Genomic DNA, 23,402 nt, shown 5'->3' with positions numbered 1-23,402 from the left:
AAGCGGTAGCATGGATTAAGAACAAATGTTAATGATGGGGGGAAATGAGGAACGGTAATAAGCTTCCGGATTTGTTACCACGATCAGAAAGGAAGAGGAGGATCTGGCTTAACTTCATTGGTACTGGAGGACTGAAAACCAAAAGCAGTGTCTATAACCAAATTATTTCACTGATGTCACTGGAACAGCTGCTGGTATGTTTACTTCCGCAAGTCAAGCACTTTCTTGTTCCATTTATTCCCTGGTTTTCTTCTCATGAGCTCAGGGCAACAAATAGTCCAATGTAAGGGTGATTAGACTGGCTCAAGATCATGCAGTGAGTTTCACAGTTGTGGGAATTTGAACTCTGCTCTTTTTGCTTCAAGACCAAAGTTCTGTCCTAACTTACAGCTCCCAGTTTGACAACATCTGCACTGCCGAATGCTGAACCAACAATTACAAATATCACTAACTTTCTATGGTTAAGAGGTGCAACCATTCAACAAAAATTAAAGCTCTCATGATCACTGCCCCAGACTCCACAAACCTGGTGCAGTAGCAGAAGCCAGCACCAGGGCTCCTGTTAGCACAATGGGGGCTTTCCCCCTCTCCTCCCCCTAATCCACACTGGAGGATCAGTGGAACCCCCCACACCTGTGCGCAGGGGGAGAAGGAGGGGGTCTGTTCCATCTGGCAAGCAGAAATGCTTGCACTGACAGAACAATCAGAAGCATGTGGTGGTGAATTCCTCCCATTGATTGTCATTTTTATTTTTGCATTTTGTTGCCATTCATATACCTTACAGTTTTCTCCTTTCTGTATCTGCCAGGTAAGATTTCACTACAGGCACCCGACAAAGTGGGCTCAAGTCCACAAAAGCAGGTGCCATAGTACATTTGTTAGTTTTTTTAAGGTGGCACAAGGCTCCTTGTTGTTTTTCCTGCAAGAGTTTGTTAGCAGTCGCCACTGAATAAACCTGTTTTCCCTCAGTAACCGCAGACCCTTTCGCTAGGCCCTTGGCACGTATTTGCACACTCCTCTAGTACGAAGCAAGCCCACAGACCCTTTCGTCACCAGCGCAACAGGTGCAGGATACCAATCTGGAGCCCAAGTTTCAAGGCTTTTATTTTCCAGTGTCATCATCTGCCCCGTTGCGAAAGGGGGAGGGGATAGTCGGACAGAGAAGATAAAGGGACGTCAGTCTGCAGAACAAGCTGGCTCTGTTCACAAAGTGCCTCAGCAAATAGAGGCTGCAGAGCGTTAATGGCGCACTCAGGTTTCCGCCGATGCCAGTTGGAGATAGAGTAGCCCAGTGGCAAACAAACCCCCGTCCCTAGAGGCTGCTCAGATTCTCCCCTCATTTGTTAGTTTACGTGTAAAATACAGTGAGGCTAATTCCTGCTTGCATAACTGGAAATATACATTTTCAAGCTCTTTTGGGTGCATAATCTATCTACGGTATATAAATCTGAACAAGGGCAGTAAGCAGAACTAATGGCCATTTTCCAGGGCCTAGGTAGAACGTTCTGCTGGGATTATTTGGGTATCACATGACCTTGAGGTGAGATTATATACAGAACATACAGTGATAGGTTGACTGGCATTTAAAATATTAACACAGTGTGGAAGAGATGCTCAAGCCCAGGTGCCTATTCAACAACAAAAAATAAGCTCTAATTCACATCCATCTGTCATGGGTGCTTTAGTTGAGATTCCTGCATTGCAGGAGGTTGGACTAGATGACCCTCAGGGTCCCTTCCAACTCTACAATTTCATGATTCTATGACTATAGTTTTTGCATCCCATTGCCATTCTGTTGCCCACTTACAATCTTCTCCATCAAGATGTCGCTTTTGAGTCCACACAAGCTTGTGCTATAATAAATTTCTAAAGTCTTTAAGGTGCCAGTGACCTAGCGGCTACAGCCTAACATGGCTACCCCATGGGATTTTTTACACATTAAATAAGCTAGGGAATTTGACTCCTGTGCAAACAAATATGTCTTAGATGTTGAACATTACTGAAAACGTAGGGGCTTGAGGCTGGGGAAGCAAAACAACTCCTCTCCCCCTACTCTATGGTGTGATGGGGGAGGGATGCAGATATTAAGAAATATTTTAAATAAATGTTCCACCAAATACACTTATTATGATTCTTCAGGCACCTAAGAAAATTCAGGCAAGTGATCTGAGCAGAGTATGGTTTTACTAAAACAACTGGAGTTATTAACCTGATTAATCAACAAGTACTCATCACAGGGCCTAGCACAGTCTTCCGGAGTTACTTCTTGTTTGTGGAGACAGAGATCAAGCAAAACGTGGGTGGGAGCGCCTCCAGATTCTTATATTCTAGGACTGCAGCTAGAAAAATCTGAAGTGGATTCCTAAATATTGTATTTTTCCTTACCATAAATAAATATCCTAGTCATATACCAATATCTCGATTTCTTCTCTACAGGTAACTATTTCAAATAAATAAAATAAATAATAGGGAATGCACAGATTTGACCTCAGCCTGCTGCATCTAGAGTTTCCTTCTATTCCAGTTTCCCAATACTATTGTTCCAGTTATTTTATATGTTTAAATACCCAGCATTTTTTGAGCAACTTCCTTCACAAAGCAGCTTGCAAGCTCCAATAAGTACCAGCTCCACCTAGCAATATAAAAGTGCACAATACAAGATATACTAGGTAAAGGTAAAGGTACCCCTGCCCGTACGGGCCAGTCTTGCCAGACTCTAGGGTTGTGCGCTCATCTCACTCTATAGGCCGGGAGCCAGCGCTGTCCGCAGACACTTCTGGGTCACGTGGCCAGCGTGACAAGCTGCATCTGGCGAGCCAGCGCAGCACATGGAACGCCGTTTACCTTCCCGCTGGTAAGCGGTCCCTATTTATTTACTTGCACCCGGGGGTGCTTTCGAACTGCTAGGTTGGCAGGCGCTGGGACCGAGCAACGGGAGCGCAACCCGCCGCGGGGATTCAAACCGCCGACCATGCAATCGGCAAGTCCTAGGCGCTGAGGTTTTACCCACAGCGCCACCCGCGTCCCTACAAGATATACTACCATTAAGTAAAAAGCCACGATTCACAGGAAAGATCCAGGGAGCCCTCCATTAAAGCTAAAGTGAAGAGGAAGGTTTTGAGAACCTTCTGAAAGGATCCTGGAGCTGGAGCCAGCCTAATCTCTGCCGGAAGTTCCACAGTTTGCTGGGTACCACTGAAAAAGGCCCAATTTTGCATGCCCACAGGTCTGATTATTTTAGGTCCAGGTTACCTTAAGGTTTAAATGGTAATAACCAGCACTTTAAACCCCAAAGACTTCCAGAGCAGCTAAACTATTGTTGTATGCACCCCAATCTCCGAGCAGTGAGAGGCTCCAGCGGTTCCAGTGCTGACGAAGTGAATTGTTTACTTGGAACGAAGGTCAATAGAGACTGCAGTGTCTTTAGGACAGAGTTTCCCAAACTTGGGTCTCCAGCTGTTGTTGGACTACAGTTCCCATCATCCCTGATCACTGGTCTTGTCAACTAGGGATGATGGGAGTTGTAGTCCAACAACAGTTGGAGACCCAAGTTTGGGAATCCCTGCTTTAGAATACAGTGGTACCTCAGGTTAAGAACTTAATTCGTTCCGGAGGTCCATTCTTAACCTGAAACTGTTCTTAACCTGAGGTACCACTTTATCTAATGGGGCCTCCCGCTGCTGCTGCCACACGATTTCTGTTCTCATCCTAAAGCAAAGTTCTTAACCCGAGGCACTATTTCCGGGTTAGCGGAGTCTGTAACCTGAAGCGTCTGTAACACGAGGTACTACTGCATATTATTTTATTTACGGACAGACAGACAGACAGACAGACACACGCACACACGTATGCACGCGCGCGCGCACACACACACACACACACACACACACACACATATATATATATATATATATATCCTGCATATAGACTGGGCAATGTACAAATTCCTTGTATTCAATATGTGCACAGTCTCCATTACTTTATACAAACACGCACAATCGTAACTGTTTACACACAATTTCCATTCTATGTGTGTTAACCCTTGTTCTATTTTTTTATTATTGTCCTGAAACAGAAAATAAAAGGACCCTACTGTTTCCAACCTGAAACCCGCAAGAGCTGATTAGGCACGTGTGCATTATTCAGAGTAATGCTGCTGATGATCTGGCAGAGGGAGTGAAAGACACCCGCAGGTAGAAGGGTGCACAGCTAATCCCTGCCATGTAGTAGCCCTGGAGAGACAGATGATCCTTCTGCATGCTGAACTGCCAGTAACAGCTCCGACATCTTAATACGCAGCATGTACTAATTAAAATTCCTAATTAAAGAAACAGAACTAGCCGGCAAAACTAATGCTGTAAATTAGCAGGCTTTATGTACCAACTGAAGAAGGTTTTGTTGCTTTTTCAAAGAGCATGCTGTGTTAGCATTTGAAGTAAATGATTCCGGACAAAGCTATTGTGCCTCCCACCCCTTGTAACCCATTTCAGTAACATGAGACAAATAGCACTCTCCGAACAAATCTCTTTTGTTAGGGTGCAAGGTAGCTCAGAAAGCCCCGTCTCTCAAGCTGCCTGTGGACAACTCTGCCAACCCATCAAATCAAACAGGAATAGGAACCAGGATACCAGGCATCCTGCCCTCAGGATGTCCTTTCAAGGCAGTAACTTAGCATGACGTGTGCATAATTTCACAGGGAGACAGTTATCTGTAAGACTGTGGCCCGCTGAAGTCGTCTCCCTTTCGTGATTAGAATCGCATGAGGGAAAGAGCGGGGATGCATTTGCTGGGCTTTCACCTACATACATGCCTCCATTGCCAGGCCCCACTGCTCTCCACGCACAAGGGAGGAGAAATCCAAAGCAGGGAGCCTCCTCTATATGTGTAGGCTCCTCAGGTGATTTAGAACCCTGTTTATGTAGGCTTCAAAATCACACAGAGAATCTACATGCAAAGAGCAGGAGCCCCACTTCAGATGTTCTCCGACCAACATGTAGGGCCCGGCAGAAGGGCCGTGACAGGGTGAGAGGGGCCAGCAAGCACAGATCTGTTCTACCCCTTCAAACAACGAGGAGAAATGTCTTAATATGGTTTTTGCCAGATGGTGAGAACTGTACTGTTCTCCCATTTGCTCAGACATTTTGATCAGACGTAAACGGTAAAAAAAAAATAATCTGTCAACACTTCCTAGGAAGTACAAGGTTCCCTACACCTTTCATCAACTAAGTACCAATTTGACATGTGTTTGCTGTGTGAATGTTAAACCTAAAATTGCACACCATTTTGTGTGTGTGTGTGTTAGACAATCTGAAGCTGTGTGTGAAATTCAAGCACTGTGAAAACACAGCACCCAGAGTCCCCTCACTCTTGTCCTGCTTCTCATATGTTGCTCTCTAGTGGTTCACTCAAGACTTCATGGGAGGTGTAAGTGCCTTCATTTTGGGGGAGCTGGAGTGAGGAACCTACTCCTGCCTGAGGGCCACAGCCTCTTCTGGACAACCTTCTGAGGGCCACATACTGGTGGTAGGTGAAGTCGGAGGCAAAAGTGTGTAGAGCAACAACTGTAAATTGCACCTTTGCGCAGTAGATTTTCTACATACAAGCACACATCCCTGTCTCTTCTCAATCCAGGCAAGCAAGAAACATTATGAGAGTTCATTAATATATCCCAGCCAAGCAACAACACTCAAGGAAGATACAAAGGAATGCCAATAAGAGGTGTGGCTGGGGAGGGGAGTGTCCCCAAGGTCAAATAGAGAGGGTTGGAGGGCTGTATTTTGCCTCTGGGCCAAAGGTTCCCCAACCCTGGCATAGAGCTTCCAAAGTCTCTGAAATACATTAGGACTGATTCAATACAATCATTTTGACATGGCAGAGAAGCCAGCAACACTTGCTATTTACCAAATTTCATTATTGTGGTCAGGATTCAATACACCTTTTCAAAGTTTTCCTTCAGCCATGATCTCTAGCTGTGTTGAAGGCTTCACAAGACTGACCACCGCACACAACAATCTAAAAATCTGGGAAGCTTACCATAACATCACCATGTAAAAGCAATGTGGCCCTTAGTTTGAGGGACAAAGTGGAACAACTACCAGCACAACTAATAGACAAACAACACACAAATTGCTTTAACTTCAAAATTCTCAAATATTAATGAACGACTACCTCAGGTTTCTGGAATTTACCTCAAGTTTCACTGCATACCCCTACAGAAATGTTCCAGGAGCAATATGCAATGTGGTTAATAGAAAGAATAGCTGCCATCACTTGCTTTATGATCTGAAATATTCATTCTTCTGTCTTGCATGCAAGGCATTTTATGCAAATAGCACAGAACTCTTAAGAACTCACCTTCTAGAGACAAAATACAACTACTAAAGTTTCTAGTGCACTGAATTATTATTACCTAGGGAGTTTAATTATTTTCTCATTCTTTTAAAATAAACTCTTCGCTGTTTTCTAATTGTATTGAGAGAGATAAAGAAGGAACCAAATAGAGGAATATTGACATGATGATGTGGACTCCATTTCCCTCAGAGATGGATAGGTGCATTACACAGTCTAATCCCCAGGACGTGGCTTCTGATCTAATGAGACAAATATTAACTGTGGTTTTACATTCACAGCCCCCACATGTATAGCTCAAGCCCCCAAAATGGAGTTATTGCCAAAATAAAACATCCCATTACTCTAAACTGTGGGTGATATGGGAACTCCATGAAAATGTAATAATCACCAACAGGATAAATGGGCTTAAAAAATTAAAATGTTCAGAAAGCACAATAGCTTTAGTTGGTGGCAATAGCGAATAGACACATCCTTATGCTTGGAGATCCTTAAACTTTGGGTTACTGAAATATTGGAGTGGTTTTCTCTAGATAAATGAAAGTTCATGGGGGAAGAGGACTACTCTGGCAATGAACCTCTTGAAACTGCTTTCACACTGGTGTGGCTCAAAAGTGCATTGGATGTCATGGTTAAAATACCCTAAGGTTGCATATAAACACATAGACAAATCAGGACTCTGCGTTTCCCCCTCTGTAGCTGAAGTCCAGATCTCAGCACCTCTTGCCTCTGACCCAGGTCCAACCTTTGTGATGCATTTGACATTCATACTGATTGTCTTACCCATTCTTCCAGATAGTTCTCCATCTTATTTTGAAAGTACTGCATGTGCATTTATTCAATTCAATGTACACACAAGCAAAAGCTTTGCTATGTTTTCTATTCTGCTTATTTACAAAACCATAGAAAAACTGTGTCAGGGAGAGGCCAGGTGAGTTGGTTTAAACCCACTGTGTACAACCAGTATTCTTCGCATTCTTCCTTTCTTTTGATATATTTTATCATGTTGACCAAATTATAGAACATAGAACAGGACAGACATTTTTATAGCTCTTCTCAAAAGCACCAAACAAAAAGGTAGTTCATCACCCCTCCCCTAACCATGGTTTAGTGCTACCTGTATGAGCAGGAAACAGCCTAAGCCAAACATCACGCATGTGCACTCTTTTTTCCGTGAGGCTGGGAGAAGGATTTCACCAGAGTTTAGTCTTACCTTCCACCAATTCTAGTTTGCTGTGCCACATGAACAAGAAATCGTGGTTGAAAGCAACAGGTCAGTTTCACAGCAAGTTTAGTTATCGGTTATTGTATTAAGTTTCCCATGGAATTGCATGTGTTTCCCATGGAAGGTGTAAAAATGACAGCTTCTATCTAGTTAGTTTACTACAACGGAAAGAAAATAGGGGAAATAATAAATAGGGGGCATTTAATCACTAATCTTACAGCTGTGCTAAGCAGGAAAGCAACAAAAACAAGCTGAAACTGAACACAGGAAGCTTTCAATTAACACCAGAAAGGACTTTTGCTGAATGGAACTTACCGGTATTTGTGAGTTAACGACAGAGAATAATATTGGCTATAAGGAAGGGCATTGCTGGATAACAGTGCTCTATTAAGTGTTTGTAGGGAACCTCTATATTAATTCCACTTCTAGACAATTATGGAAAAAGAAAACAAATGCCTCAGCAGCTCTAGAGGTCTCTGGTGTGGAAGCAACTTGGTAAAGGCTCTGGTGTTATAATTTTATACTTATGGAATTTGTCATAAATTCCTGCAATTAGGAGGACTTGGATTTCTTTTCAGTCTCGATGTTAACTGATTTAACTGTGACAAAATAAAGAGCATTTCCATCTGTGTTATTAAGCTCTGGTTTCATTTATTGCAAATCACTTTGAGTGTTGCAAACAGAAGAGCAACTCAAATGTAAATTTATAATAATCATTACTGTGATCATCTTCAAGCAGCAATTGAGCTCCATAGGATCAAACCCTGAATTAAGGTGAAATAAATTCCAGCAGAGGGGAGAAGCTGTTGAAAAACTGTCCTCTCCCGAAAACAACTTCACGTATGGTTCCCCCACACAAACCCAACTCTCCCACTCAAACCAGGATGCACCAAGTCCTGTGCATTAGCATGGATCTTGCGTTTTCTGTCTTTTCTCAATATCTCTTTCAAACCTTTTACTTTTGCAGTAATTATGGAGCATTGTCTCCTGCAAAATATGCTAGCAGTACAGCATGTTCCACAACATTTAACTCGTTTTCCCTGCTGCCATTCTTGAGCTTCACGGCTTAATGATACAGAGTCAGTAGATCACAATATGACCCTGTTAATATTTTTAATGCCATTTTTACAAATTACACCATAATGCACCGATTACCAGGATGAAAGCAAAATCTCAGCTGCGTCTGTCTGGAGCCCAAATAAAAGAACGTTTGAACATCTGTTCATCCTACAAATGTCTTTAAAAGCTTTGATTTTCCTGTAATCATTTGGTTCCACCATTTCACTCATTTTCTGAATGTGTATCCAACAGCCTCAGGACAGTAGCCAGAGATCAGTGGTAATAGTACATTATAATCAAAGTTCCTGGGTGCACTTCTGTTTTCCTTTCAGAATTAACTAGAAGGGGAGGGCGGGGGAAGCAGTTATTAGCTTTCTGTCCTTTATAAGTAAGTTCATAGTGGCAGGCAAGGTGGAGGGACATACAGAATAACCCTCACTCAGAGGTTTAATATAGAATTAGAATTTGAGAACATTAGGATATTTTTCAAGCTAAACTGAAGTACACCAGGAGTCTTAGAACTCTTTCTATGGTGTGTGTGTGTGTGTGTGTGTGTGTGTGTGTGAGAGAGAGAGAGAGAGAGAGAGAGAGAGAGAGAGAGAGAGAGAGAGAGCTAAAAGACTTAAGTTCATCCAGATCAGCGGTTCTCAACCTGTGGGACCCCAGATGTTGTTGGACTATAACTCCCATCATCTCTGAGCTCTGGCCTTGCTAGCTAGGGGTGATGGGAATTGTAGTTCCACATCTGGGGACCCACAGGTTGAGAAAGGCTGATCTAGATGCTCTGCCCCTATTCCAGATGTTTGCACAATGGTGCAAAAAGTGGACTCTAAACATGGGCACAGGCACTCCCTTTTTTATTAGAATATATGTTCAAAGGTTAAGTCTTGGCTTCTAATGGTTTTCTAAAGGGCAAAGTCCCACGGTGGACTACAGACTATGGTTGCTTCCAGACAACCTGTTTCTTGAGCATTCAACCTAATTTGTTTGTGGGGATTGATGAGGTGATGCCGGCTGTTTATTGAGCATTAGTTCTGATTTGTTTGTGAAGTTAGGCCATATTGCACCAAGCAAATTTTATCCCACACTTTCCAGTGCATTTTCCTGTCACTTTCCTTATCACAAAGAATCCAGTTTGGGGAGAAGCGGGTTTAGCGGGTTTGTTGGGCAAGAGCTGCAAGTCAACTCTGATTGCACAACCTGAATCTGCTTGTATGCGATTGAATCCCACCTGAAAATAGTGACCCTCTGGAAGCCACCTACATCTCCTTGACAGGAAAAAAAGAATACAGAGAAATAGAATAAATGTTCAAGAGAGAAATGGTTGGCATTCATTGTCCTATAAATGGCAGCTTTGCTGAACCACAAACTATAGAATGGCAAGAAGCGAATCTATACAGTGGTACCTCGGGTTACCAACACTTTGGGTTACAGACTCTGCTAACCCAGACGTAATACCTTGGGTTAAGAACTTTGCCCCAGGATGAGAACAGAAATAGTGCGGCGGCAGCAGGAGGCCCCATTAGCTAAAGTGGTACCTCAGGTTAAGAACAGTTTCAGGTTAAGAACGGACCTCCAGAACGAATTAAGTTCGTAACCAGAGGTACCACTGTATTAACCATGATTGACCGTGTTTACATCCACTATCACTTCAGTTGCCTTGGGCAAGATAAAGTGACTAACAAATGTAATAAATGATAATGATAATAATAAGAATTCAGTTGAGCATGTTGTCCACACTTCTGAGCTCCTGTTCTGTTGTGATTGAGAACCTATGCAAAGCTTCATTCTGCATGCTACATTCCACACAGAAGTTGGGACTACACCACTTCAGAACTGCACATGGAAGAAAGATACTTAAAATCTGCCTGCATATTAAAAACTGATGGAGCAGAAAAAATTCAAGTCTAGTCTTCTCCCTGACACAGTTTTCAACATGAACTCCTGACCTGGAATTAGCACTTCCTGTGAATCTATATCAAGCCACATCAAAAGAATGGGGATGTCTGGAAGGAGTCAAGGAGGTGGTTGTTTTTTTTGGGGGGGGGGAGGGTCCATCTCTAACATCCTATACTTCTCCCTAATTTTTTGTTCAGCTTTTGTTTTATCATGGGAGGGAGATAAAAGAAGGGAAAGAGAATGATTGGCTGGTGAAGTTGGGGAACAAATCAGAACACACACACCCTAATCTTAATGGGCTGTTTCCTTGGTGTTTCATCTGCCAGGACCCTGTTTCACATAAGACAATGTTGTGGGAAGGTTTGCTTTGATGAAACACCAGGGACCACTAGAGGTATTGCAAAGAGAACTCATGCAGGGCACTGACAATGAGCATAAGCTGGGTGTCGAGGGTTCAAATTCGGCTCATCCATTTATGTGTTAGAAATTTTACTTGTCTCTCCCCAAAAGGTTGATGCACAAAATTCTTTGCTCACCCATTTTATCCTCAGTTCAACACTGAGGTCAGTTAGACCGAGAGATGGGGGCTGGCTTCAGATTACCCTTTGGGCTTCATGGCTGTGTGGAAATTTGAACCTGGGTCTCACTGATCCTAGTCCCAAATTGTAAGCTCCCTGGGTGGCTTCAAGCAAGCCATTATTGTCCCAGCCCTTTATATCTGTAAGATGCAGAAAAAGTAACAATTTTGCAGTTGTTGAGATATGCAAGAAAAGCGCAATATAAATACTAGCTACTGTTATTATTAATGAAGACCATGTCATCAAAACGTAAAATGGAAAAAAAAAAACCACAACCACCATGGATCCAGAGGGTTGAGATGGTACTATAACTGTGCATAAGAAGTGCACACATCTGTGTTACTATACCAAGACCATCCACAGCAGAATATAGCAAGTATGCTATGAAGGACTCTGACAAGAAGAGAAAGTGCAATTTTTCTTCTACAAAGATAAATTTTTTCCCCTCAGTGGGTCTGGTAGCACAAGTCATACTAAGTAATAACTGAATTCGCCTGCCTAATTCCTCACGGATTATGCTGAAAGCATACCCCATAATCCTAAGGGATGTGCTAAAGCTTTGGCTGGGACTCACTCACTCAGCAGAAATCGCTCAAGATCACTCCACACAGCACTTTACTCAGTTTTGATTTAAAGGAGCACTGACCAAACTAGATTAGACACCAAATGTGCCATCTTGCAAGGCTATATAGTAGGAAATGTCCTCAATGTTTATTAGCATTTTTTTTTCTTTTAGAGTTCACTACTGCCAAAAATACACCAGAATAGGACAAAACAATTGTTTCCCTATTGGAAAGGGTCTAAAAGTCAGTAGCAAAAACCCACTGTCCTAATTTTTCAGAAACATAATTGTTTCAGGCGTTGTAAATGTATTTACTGCCAAACAAGTTCTATTGATTATTAAGGTCAGAATGCTTAGAATCAGCACTGTGGTGATTAGAAATAATAAAATGGCAAGCGATGGCAATATTAAGCCAGCAGATTTTGACAGAAATCATTACGTTGTACTAAGCCTAAGCATATATAACTGAAATATTCTCTCTTACCTCCCTCCATTATCTCCCTGAGTTGAATTTCAGAATGTAAACTTGTCAGGACAGGGGCTGGGTCCTCTCGTATTTTGTAAAATGTCACACAAAACATTTAAAGAGCTATATTAAACAACAACAGAAAAATAATTAATTTTCTGAGAAGCAGTGGGTCCTTCTCCGCTCTTTTCTTTCTTTCTCTGCTGCCGTACTCAACATATGGTTCACTAACATCTCCCAAAAGAATCTACTAAGGAAATGTTGTCTGCCTGCAGACCATTATTTTGTTCCAGTCCTAGCTCTTTTTAAAATTGTTTTCCCCCCCCTCTTTAATATTCTATTGGCTTTTCTTTTCCCATAGCAATACAATCAATGAATAAAAACAATAGAATGATAAAGAAATATTGACAATGGATGAGAGGTGTTCCAGTGCTAGTTCTAAATGTGCAGTCCCTTTAAACGCTCACTCCCAAAAATCTTAACATAGTCAGAGTGACAACTGACTTTCACAAGACTTGTCACATATCACTTGGAATTGGTTACGCACATACTTCATTCAAAGCAAAATTGGCTCTGAACTTATAACAAACAACAACAACTATAACAAACAAACAAACAAACAAACAAACAAACAACAGCAGCAGAACACATTGGCTTGGAACAAATTTGGCCTAAGAAATTTACAGAACTTTCTTACAGCTACAGCACTGACACTACACTGACCTGGCAATCCCAATTTGTGACTGAAATTTCAGTATGTTTCTATTCACTCTCCACATCACCGTCAGGATGACCTATCCCTCCCCTGTTGCCAACATACATAGAGGTAGTGCTTTTTTCTGGGTGGACACAGGGGTACACATACCCCTAAACATTTTGTGAAACTTTGTACTTTTGCACATTTACTGTATTTATTTTTCTTGAGTCAAAATGAGAGTACCCCTAAACATTTTTTTAGGAAAAAAAAGACACTGCATAGAGGTCACACAAAATGCAGGTTTTGTGTCCTATGCTCAAGATTCTGTCTAAATACTTAGGGAAAAAGAGGAGGATGTGGAACCAAATGACTGAGTTAAAAACCTCAAAAGTACAATTTATTCTCTTTATATTTAAATAAAACAACTGCTCACCTCAAGCCACTTAAAATATTTATTCTCACAATTTGACACTTTGGTAATTACAATTAAGTTGCTTTTGGAGATGGTTAGCAGCATTCACATTCAGCAGAACTTCTTAAGAGTAGCTCAGAGTTGCTTATTTTCTCAGCTTTCCTAGGAAAACATTAACCAGCAGATTCAGAAAGCTTGTGTAGAAGTATTATACCAAAGCATTAAACAGAAAAGGTTAACAACGTATACCATGAAATTATGTACATCCCTGAGGATGTTCTGACACTGAAGCCAGTTATAAATGGTACTCAAGATACAAACCTCATTTACAAAATAATCCCTGCCTTACAAACAGCGCATTTGGATTATTAAACATAAAAGAATTTAAACATCCAATTTAGTTTCAACATGCACAGTGTTTACACTCTGCCTTTCCATCAAGTCAGGGTGGTGAAATTTCACTTATGGGTTCAATTTACAGACAATCACAACGCATCAGAAAGTTCAAATTAATATATAAAATACAAATGATACAGAAGTATTTGCATTAGCTGTGAATTAATAGTTTCAACAGGTGCCATCTACCTGCAGCACAGCAGATTGGAACAGCAAAGCCAGAAATATCTAAAGCATCTGTAAGGCCAATAAGAATGGTCTAGAGTCCATGGGAAATGCCTTTTGGTGTTCAGCCTTTAAAGGACACCTCAAATGTTTCTCAAGACTGAATCATTTTCTTCTGTGCATCAAAGACGTATCTTTTAAAGAGAAGAGTGATATGAACAGGCTGGACTGAGTCAACCTTGCTGCTTTCATCCTCTTTTCCTGTATCTCCCTTCCCTGCCTTGGGCTTCTTCTTAGAGGTGGCAGTCAGAAGTGCCTTTGTTTCTGGCCTCACCCCATCTGAAAAGAATAAAGATACGTATTTAAAAAAGGAAAAACCTCTGGGCAAACATTTCAAAATTATTAATGTCAATCTCAAAGTAGTTTGAACGTGAGATCATCCCCGCAGGATTCCAAAGTAGGAACAGCAGTCCAGTAAATCTGGGAGAATTGGCAATTCTATCACCTCATTTCAGATCTTCATTGACTAACAGAATAAATAAATAATTCTCCTCAAAATAGGTCAGCAATGTTGCACATAAAGGTCCATTTATACACTCTAGCCTCTTTCAGAATCACTATCTTCACCATCTGAAGGCCTAAAACTCACAAACAGCAGATGAGGTGGAAAATCTGTGTTGGGGATGTGATAAAACAAAACTCCTGTTTCCAAATACAAACAAATAAACAAGTCTGGGATGTCAGAGACAAAGCCTAGCCTTCTATCTAAAACACTAGTTTTCCAAGTGTACAAATGTCTTTGGTGAGAGATTACTTCATCAAGTGAGCAGTTTGAAGTGGCAGCATTAGATCCCCTAATATTTTAAAGACAAACAGTTCCATATTTTAATACATTTGATGAAAAGTGAAAGAAAGAAAACTAATACAATTGCCTGCTTCCATTTTAGACTACTGCAGGAAATGGGTACATGGTCAAAATTGGTATATGAGTTATAATTCAGCAAGAAAATACAGTTGCCACTATTTGCCCATAACCACACGAGAGGGTGAATTTATAACTGTGATTCTGTATATGCCAAAGTGTATCACTACATAATCCAGAGTTTTTCCAGAAACACAATATGAATTATTATGCTTGTTGTTTTTATACTCTCATTTTAAAGGGAAGAATGTATTTGGTAAGTTTAAACACTTTGCTGGTGAGTAAGTGTTCAGATATTATGAGTAGGAACACAAATACCTGCCCTTCTGAAGTCTTTATTTTAACTTGTCACATTGGAGACTTTTAAAGAGATATACAGGTAGTCTCATTGTAATCAAAGCAGCAGAGCAAGAGAGAATAAGTGGTGTCCAGGGCCTGCCCTTGAGTCTGAGGTCTTTTATTTCTTGAAGTGGGATAAGAGAACTCTCCTTACAAGCATATTCAGTGCCACCCAGCTGAATATTCCGAAAACGTAGTTCTTGGGCAATGAGCCAATTTCAGCTCAGGTATTTCTAACCTGCAGTGTCACATAACCTTATCTCAAACACTTAATCAGCTTCTCTCCCCTCATACTGAAATTCAGAGACAGATTCTCATATCGTGGCTCGACAAAAAGATTGAGATGCTTATGATTTACTGGAGACAGGACGTCTACAAGCACAGGTGATCTGTTCCACTGCAGACAAACTAAATGGCCATTCACAGCTGATTGTGGCGATTCAGCACCGGAAATATTTTTTGTTTCTTTCTTTCATACTTGTCAGGCAGATATATCCACCATGTGGCAGGTGCAGCATGCTGCAGCGGCCTAAAGGAAGGCAGAAGCAACAGTAGTAAGGCTAGAAGTCCATTAACTTTTCTCTTTTCAGTACTTATGGCCATTTTCCCACAGACATGGCATGGCAGAAAGCTGCCTCGTGGATTACCTGACTGAAACATAGTCATGTGAACACAATGTCCCACCTGTTAGTATTAATTTATAAATCCTGAAGCAGTTGTTAAGTTATGTGGAAACATGATTGGAAAGCTTTGAGGGCTACTCAGCATTGCTTTTTTAAAAAAAGTATTCACCTGAATGCTGTCCCAAGCTCCTTTGAGGAGAAACAGGATGAACAACAATATCCAAAACTTAAGTTTAAATGTACTAACCACATATCATCTGGATTCATTCACTAGGGAGCTGTGATTGCCAGTGCCTTCTTGTTGAGCCTACAATCAGTATAATGTGTGGAACTGTAAGATAGCAAGAGGTCTGGAGAAGTACCTCTTTTAAAAAATTGTTTTCCAAAATTACAGTATTTCAAGTCAGCTAGGAAGCATGATTTATGTGGACTTCTTCACGTGTTACATTTTTAGGTATAAACGGGAGATATTTCCAATGATCCCACATTGAGGAAAGTGGGGGGAAGTCCCGTTGAGAAAGCAGAAGTCCTTTGAAAGGGATTCCGCTGATGGAACTGGTTAGGTGAATCCCACCCACTGAAATCAACGGACCTAATTTAGTCATGTTCGTTCATTTCAATGAGTCTACTCTGAGTACTCTGACTACTATTCATGGCTTATAAAACACAGTTTTTGGAAGCAACCATTGACCAAGTGAACCTAGTATAACCCACAAACTAAATTTGATTCCTGCCCCAATCCCTTGTTCAATGGTCTGTGTGACTATGCATACCAGGAGCTTGACCTCTTAATCTGGATAATTAAAAATGGCCTCCCAATGGTGACTAATAATTTAAGCAGCTGTCTGTTTGGAAGAGAAAGAAAAATCAGGAAAAAGAAGCTAGTCCTTACTGTGGAATTGTGTTACCTAACAGTGAATTTATTTGTAATTAGAAGAATAAATACTTCATAGTTCCTAGTTTGTAAAGAAAAGGTGATGACGTGTTCTTGAATGTCTCCTATTCATTTAGAAAGAGCTTTCTCAGGAGGGGCTTCTACGTGCCAAAACTTTAAGTATTTATAGGCACCCCCCCCCATACCTGTTTACTTGTCTGGGAACTCTGACTCAGTCAGAGTTCTCAAATCCATCCCTGTAGTCATTTAAAAGTGTGTATCCACAGAGGTGTGCCATCTACATTAAGTAGAAATACTGGTGTAAAACTGATGCATACTGAACAATAGCTTATGATGTGGAATGTCTGGAGCTGCCCTATGTTGTGCAATACTTTGAAAAATATTTATATACTGCTTTGCCAGGAACTCAAAATAAATTATAGCAATGAAACAGACACAGTTAAACCAACAATATAAAGAAAGCTCACTAATCAAACTTAGACCACCACAGAAGACTTTAATCAACTTAAAAACAAAAATCTTACAGAAAGTTCTTCTTCTACTCCTCCCCAGCTCTGTTGAGAAACAAGCCAGGGTCTTGCTTGTCACCATATCCAAACATGTGCTTATGATTTGTCTAATTGGACATGAACAAACCATAAGCTTGGGCTCAAATATCCCAATAAACTGGACTTTGGCTTCCTTCCTGACAGCATGGCAGAATGGGGTAAAAACAGAATGGACATTTTCCAGCTGTGTGCTAAACCATAGTTTGTTTGTTTTAAATTATGGCTTAATGTGGCATGCAAACCAGACTTTAATCCCTGCTGGAAAGTAGTCCTAGAGGCATGGAATGGCGATTGTAAAAGTCCTACTGTGGCTAAGCTGCAAAAATAGCAGAGGCACCAAAGCCTGTTGACTTCAATAAGCTCATATGCTCAAGACAGGCCTTAAGGCACCAAAGCCCCAGGCTATGTGAATCAGACATTAAAGTAGAGTCGGAGTCTATGGCCTTGATTCTGCATGCTAGTGGAAGACAGTGCAAGAGCTCTCACCAGTGCAACAGGGCTCCCCCCACCTTCTCCTCCATCTCCCCTATTTCTGCTCTGGAGGGTCAGGAGAAATGCTTGTGCTGACAGAACAACAAAAAAAGCCTAACATTGAATTCCTCCCTATACAACAGATGCAGGACAGGAGGGATAAAAATCTAAACATCCAGTCAACTTTGTTTTACATGAGGAAGAGTAAGCAGCGCAGAAGTGCACAAGGCGGAAAGAAGATGTCTATTTATTTTTTAAATTTCTATACCGCTTTATATTTTTAATAAAAATTTCAAAACGGTGTACAGCCTATTAAATCAATAAAACAATAGTCAGGCAATGTTTCTCTGGCCTCATGAGGAGCCTTTTCAGTAGGGCTAGGTGAGTGTGGGCCCTGCCCCCTAGGCCAGGTGGAAAGGGCCTTGCAGGGAGCGGCCTCCACGCCTCACAGTCTAGTAAAGTAAGCTTCACAAATGTGCTCCACACCATATTATGGAGAAACAGGGTATGTGGTGTGGTGATGGTGGGGGTATGTGGGGAAAGAGCACTCCATAGTAAGCTTCCACACCTATTCAGGTAGGCAATTACCTCCAAGGCATTTTAAAGCAAGGGAGGTGGAAGAAATAGGGTAGCTCGCGAGAGCAAGTGAAATCACAGGCTTCCAGCCAAAAGCCGCTCAGGTATTACTGCTAGGTATCTAAATTACTTAATCAGATTCCATGACCCTTATTCTGCAAACAGATTAGGTGGCTGCTGGCATCATACCCTGACAAATGGCATGTGGTAAGTTTCCCCCCCACTCTGGTGCCAGGAGGTCTATGGGCTGAAGAGGCTCTGTGACACCGAGCAGCACAAAGAGGGAAAGCTCAAGCAGACAGGCGGGGAGGTACAATCTAGGTTTCATCTACCTTGCTGGATTTCTCACATTACACACAATGCATACTTTACATTTTACAAGACCAAGGAAATGAAGGAAAATATATCCTTCACCGAAGAAGACATCAGCCCCTTAATAGCTGAAATGACGGATATTTTTAGATTGAGGTCTAGTTTAACTTACTTACATTAAGGGTCTAATCTCTTCTGAACAATGACTATGTAAGCTTGAATACATAGTGAGAAATCTGTTCCATTAATTAAGTGCTGCCTGTACTACTCGGATTTGTAGCAAATGTTAATAGATTTCTCTCCCTTCCTCTCTTGGACAATTACTTTATTTTGCCAACTTGCTAATGGCTTAAATTGAAAAGGTCCATGTGAGAAAGAAAGAAAAAAAGAAAGAAAGAGAATTTAGCTGCAAAGTTCTACCAGGCAACTAGCCCACATTGCTCGGAAATACCTGCATATACTAATATTATTAATGGGCATGGTAGATAGCAGGAAGCTTAGCAAATTCTTCCCCACCCATTTTGCCTCAAAATGCATAAGGTTATTTCGGTTCTATTGGCATATATATTATTATACAGCAGACTAACCTGTACAGCGTTAGCAATATAAACACCATAGCTCTTAACCTATCACCACACTTGAGTAGCTTCTGCTTGCTTATGCTTCACTGCTTTCCCTCAAGGTGGTGGTGCCTAAGCTTTGCACCAACATGAAACCACATCACAGCTCTGAGCTGCAGGTTGTAACAGCAGACACACAACTCCTGCATCACGTTCTTGTGTGCTCCTTTCTAGGAGTAATTCTTATGCCCTCTACAGCACATCACTTACAATTTGTAATGATCCTCTTGCTTCCTGCCATGTTGAAAAAAGAGAGGCAAACTTGGCCGGCTCCTTTGTGGCAAATGCCATTTTTGCTCTGAAGGTGGGAGGAAGGAGCCACCCTACTCCTAGGATCCTGGTTAGTATCTATTTCACAGCATATTAAGGTGTTATCTTTGCAGCTTTAAATGTGAAATAGAAACCCTGTGGTGCTGGAGGAATTCTAAGCTAGGGCAGGCAATGCCAAAGTGGGGCCCCACAGATACTGCTGGACTCCAACTACCATCAGCTTCAGCCAGTGTTCAGGACCGATGGGAGCCATAGTCTGTACCATATGGAGGGCACCAAGTTGGCTATTCATGATACAGGGGGAGAAGTTTCATCACTGCTGTTCAAGTTGCACAACACTTTCCTAACATACAGCTTTGGTTCCTTTAACTCTTTTCTGAAAATAAATTGTAGCCCAGATTTTTATAATTGCAATGCAAATTTTCATCTTCAGCACGAGTGTGCAACTGAATATAAACATATGCAACCAGAGTAATTTGGTATTCAAATTACACACAACAAAACATAGGCTTTTATTTCTTCAGGGAATCAACTGCAAAAAAATGGCAGAGGTTGTTTTTAATAATTCTTCTCTTCCATCATCTAGCGCTTGATATTTTGTATCTCCCTAATCAGGACTAGCCAGAAGAACCCAAGGGCTACTAAAACTGGGCCTCTAAATTCCCTTGATGCTTTACTGGACGGGGTCGTTTTGTCCCTAATTCAGCATCTGCCTACGAGGGTCATATATATGATTTGCCTAGGCAAAACAGTTTTATTACCTCCAAACCTTCTCATGGTAATGTTCTGTGTTCATGAATTAACTAGACAATGCTGAAAAGGGGGAGAAGTTGAACCCCACTTTTCTGCTGTCATAAAGAACTGGCAAACTCTTATTTCCATTCACAGAACAAACCCTGAAAGGGTATAATCAGGTCAGTGGCTCCCATATGTAGGTTAACATTTATTCTGTTCCACCCATTAGGATGTAATTGTTATTTGGAGACTAAGCACCATTTGATTCTCTTTCTGCAGACAGCATTCATTATATCTCTCATTACTTCATTTTATACATAACTTTTCTCCACTTCCATCCTGATTAAGCTTCAGGGGCCTGAATCACACAACACAGTAAGCCAAACCTTGGCTTACTTCAGAACAAAAATTATTAGGGAGCAGCAAAGTGGCTGCAAACTCCTATCCAGGAGCCCCCATTTTTGCGTGGGTCCAGCAAGCCATAATTTGGCTTGTTATGCCATGCCAACCAGGCTATTGAGACAATTCAGGTAAAATACTGGTCCTCTTTTTACCCATCATTCAAGAGGTTGAGAATATACTCAGGATATACTCTCTCCCTTGCACCATTTCCCATCACTTTTAATCATATCTGAGGAACCCATAGTGAACCTTCACCAAGATTTGAAACCAGGATATGCATTAAATGCATTAAGGTGGCAGAGGGGTAATTCATTCTGGAGAGAAGAGGGAGTGCATTACATTGCGACCCCAGTCCCAATCGCTCAGCTGTGCTAAAAAAAGGCAGGACTGCCCAACTTGTGACCCATTTGCCTCCAAGACAAATGCAACATACAAGGTATGTATTATGATGACTTGTCAAGTGCTCGACAACACCTCTGTTTCAGGGATTCTAGACAGGCAGCAGAAACAGGAGGTTTAATGAGCCCCTGGCAAGCTGCAAGACATGGCTGATTAGCTGTGCTCAGCTTGGCAGGTCACAAATTGTGCAGGCCTTGTGAAGACAGTTTCCATCTGAATCAACCCATTGTGGGCTGGGGAATGAGGGATGGGGAGGGAGGAGGAAGGAGTTAGAATATCCACCCTGAAATGAGTAATTCTCTCCCATTCATTGGATAGAAAGGCTGTTCATTAATATCTGATTTCCACTCATCAATATCTGCAGTGTTTTATCCATGTTTTCCAGCTTCAGTTTATCAGTTTCCTAAGACAACCTCTCTCCTTCCATCCTAACACTGGTTTCCCTACAGCTTCCTGGGATGCCATACATGTTTCCTAAACTGACCATGACTCCTTATGAAGTCCTATCTTTCACCTCTCTTTCCTGTCCCACTTGGTGCTTTATATCAGCCAAGCTTTTAAAGGAAAGGATTGCCCCCTCCCCTTTTAAAGGCTGAACAAACAAAAAACGCTGAGTTTGTGGAAAAATTGTAGAAAGTTGACCTCTACTTACTGGGAGGAGAAGTAAGACAATCCAATATCTTTTCTGTGCCTGCCTAGGTTGAGAAGGGGATAACAGCCAAGCCACTAGCTAATCAGAATATTGTGAACAGGTGCCATAATATATGTAAGGACTGAGCTTTTGCAGAGAGAGAAAGAGAGGGAGAGAGAGGATAAATTTATACAGCTGAGCTCCAAACCCACAAAGAGAAGTCTGTGCACTGACCGTATTAAGTATCAGAAAATGAAAAGTGCCAGTTTCTAATGTGATGACAGTTGCACTCAAACACAGATTCAAACTACCCATCAAGAGCCCCATTTCAAGAGCCCCTTTTATGTCAAATGATCTTCAAGCAAATAGGTTGAAAAACTCAATGAACACTGTTAGCGTTGGTATATCACAAATATTTCAGCATCAGCATACAGTGTGTACGGGATTGTAGACACCTACAGCATGGAGAGATACAAGGTGCATACCCAGTACACAAAAATTCAAAGGGAGGGAACTGACACCCATGTAATACCAGTGGAAACGTCATGTTTTAAATGTCTCTCTTGAAAGCCCTATGCACAACTGCAATCATACACACAAAAAGCACTAGATCCAGCACTTCTGGTTCATCAAGGAATCACAGAACCAGTCCAAAGATAGTTTGCTCTCCCTTTCTCTTAAAATAACCTGTCTTAGGGTAAGTCTCAACTACTACTTGCTTGCCAAACTTGAAAATATCCCTAAGAGGAGATTCTACAACCTTATAGTCAGATTATTAAACTGATCATTAGCCATGCTTCCTTCATATCTAATTTGGAAAGTTAGTACAAAATGGATGATGCGGACAGCAGCATCTAAACTAAGAATCTATCAAGTCCTGGTTCAGGCACAACTAATCCCGGTGATATTCAAACTCAGGGAATAGTAGTCTGTCGGAATTACATTTAATGAGAGCAAGCCAACTTCAAACTGTGGTTTCAGATCCTGGCTTGTTCTCACTTATAGTAATTTAAACAAACCACATTTACCTTAGTTTGGACACTACAGGAACTATGGCTGGTTTAAAACCAGAAGTGGGTGTTTTCAGGCTCCTCTGGTGTGTGAAAGAGGAGGGGAACAGGAGCATGTGGGTCACTCATACAGTGGGAAACCATGGTTGACTGTTACACCTGAATCAGACCAATGTGTGGCTAATCTACACAGGCACACCACAGTATTTAGTTATATGTATATCCCTGCAGCTGGAAGCCATTCTATTGTTTCTGAGGGCTATCGGTACTTCACAACAGCAGTAATATTTAACACCATCAACACTGTGCTAGGGGCTGTGCAACATACAATTGACATGATGCCTATTCAGACAGCCCTGTCTCCCTGCCCTTAGTTATATCAATGGCAGTAAGAGAAACAGGCTTATCATAATCCCTACACAGACCCTGCAGTCTTGCAGAGACAGGACTTAGGCCTTCATATCACACCATGGTAATCGGCTGAACAGCAGAGCCCTCTTTACGCTAACTGCTTAGCACCACTTTGCATTGGGGCTATTGTCGCCGTAATGTGCCCATTGCTCTCTCTAGTTTAGACATGCTCACCAGTGTCAGGAAACTCTAAAGCCTATTCTTGATTTGCTGCCAGCATCTACACAAGGCATTATCTGACTCCTTTCTGGAATTCAGAGTCATGTTACTTATTGGAGGTTCGCGAGGAATGTTGCCATCCCTCACTATTGTAAGTGGGATGCCCAATTAACTTCCTTTGTACACTCTGGCTGGAAGAACTCTGCCAACAGCAGCTTCTTGCTTCCCATCTGCATTCATATGTGACAGGAAACTGACTGAGGAGCATAAAA

The 23,402-nt window shown here is 41.6% G+C and overlaps 1 protein-coding gene and 1 long non-coding RNA gene across 3 annotated transcripts in view; one reads left to right on the top strand and one right to left on the bottom strand.

Annotated features, from left to right (window-relative positions):
• The window catches only part of LOC310757703, a 421,645-nt gene that overhangs the window by 156,660 nt on the left and 241,583 nt on the right, over positions 1 to 23,402 (top strand). The gene's annotated exons all lie outside the window — the stretch shown is intronic.
• The window catches only part of EEFSEC (eukaryotic elongation factor, selenocysteine-tRNA specific), a 263,572-nt gene that overhangs the window by 79,826 nt on the left and 160,344 nt on the right, over positions 1 to 23,402 (bottom strand). The window contains exons 8-9 of one of the 2 annotated variants that reach the window (XM_083603068.1): positions 13,268 to 14,146; positions 12,156 to 12,260 (exon numbers count right to left, since the gene is read on the bottom strand). In XM_083603068.1, the coding sequence (XP_083459194.1) occupies positions 13,962 to 14,146 (185 nt within the window). In that variant the 3' untranslated portion in view covers positions 12,156 to 12,260; positions 13,268 to 13,961. Of the gene's footprint in view, positions 1 to 12,155; positions 12,261 to 13,267; positions 14,147 to 15,938; positions 15,999 to 23,402 lie in introns of those variants that run through there. The other variant, XM_083603069.1, reaches the window with a different exon arrangement.

The sequence above is a fragment of the Podarcis filfolensis genome, assembly GCF_964270895.1.
Source record: "Podarcis filfolensis genome assembly, chromosome: 2".
NCBI classification, from domain to species: domain Eukaryota; kingdom Metazoa; phylum Chordata; class Lepidosauria; order Squamata; family Lacertidae; genus Podarcis; species Podarcis filfolensis.
Note: the sequence above shows the minus strand (reverse complement) of the source record. Positions and strands in the feature narration are given on the sequence as shown.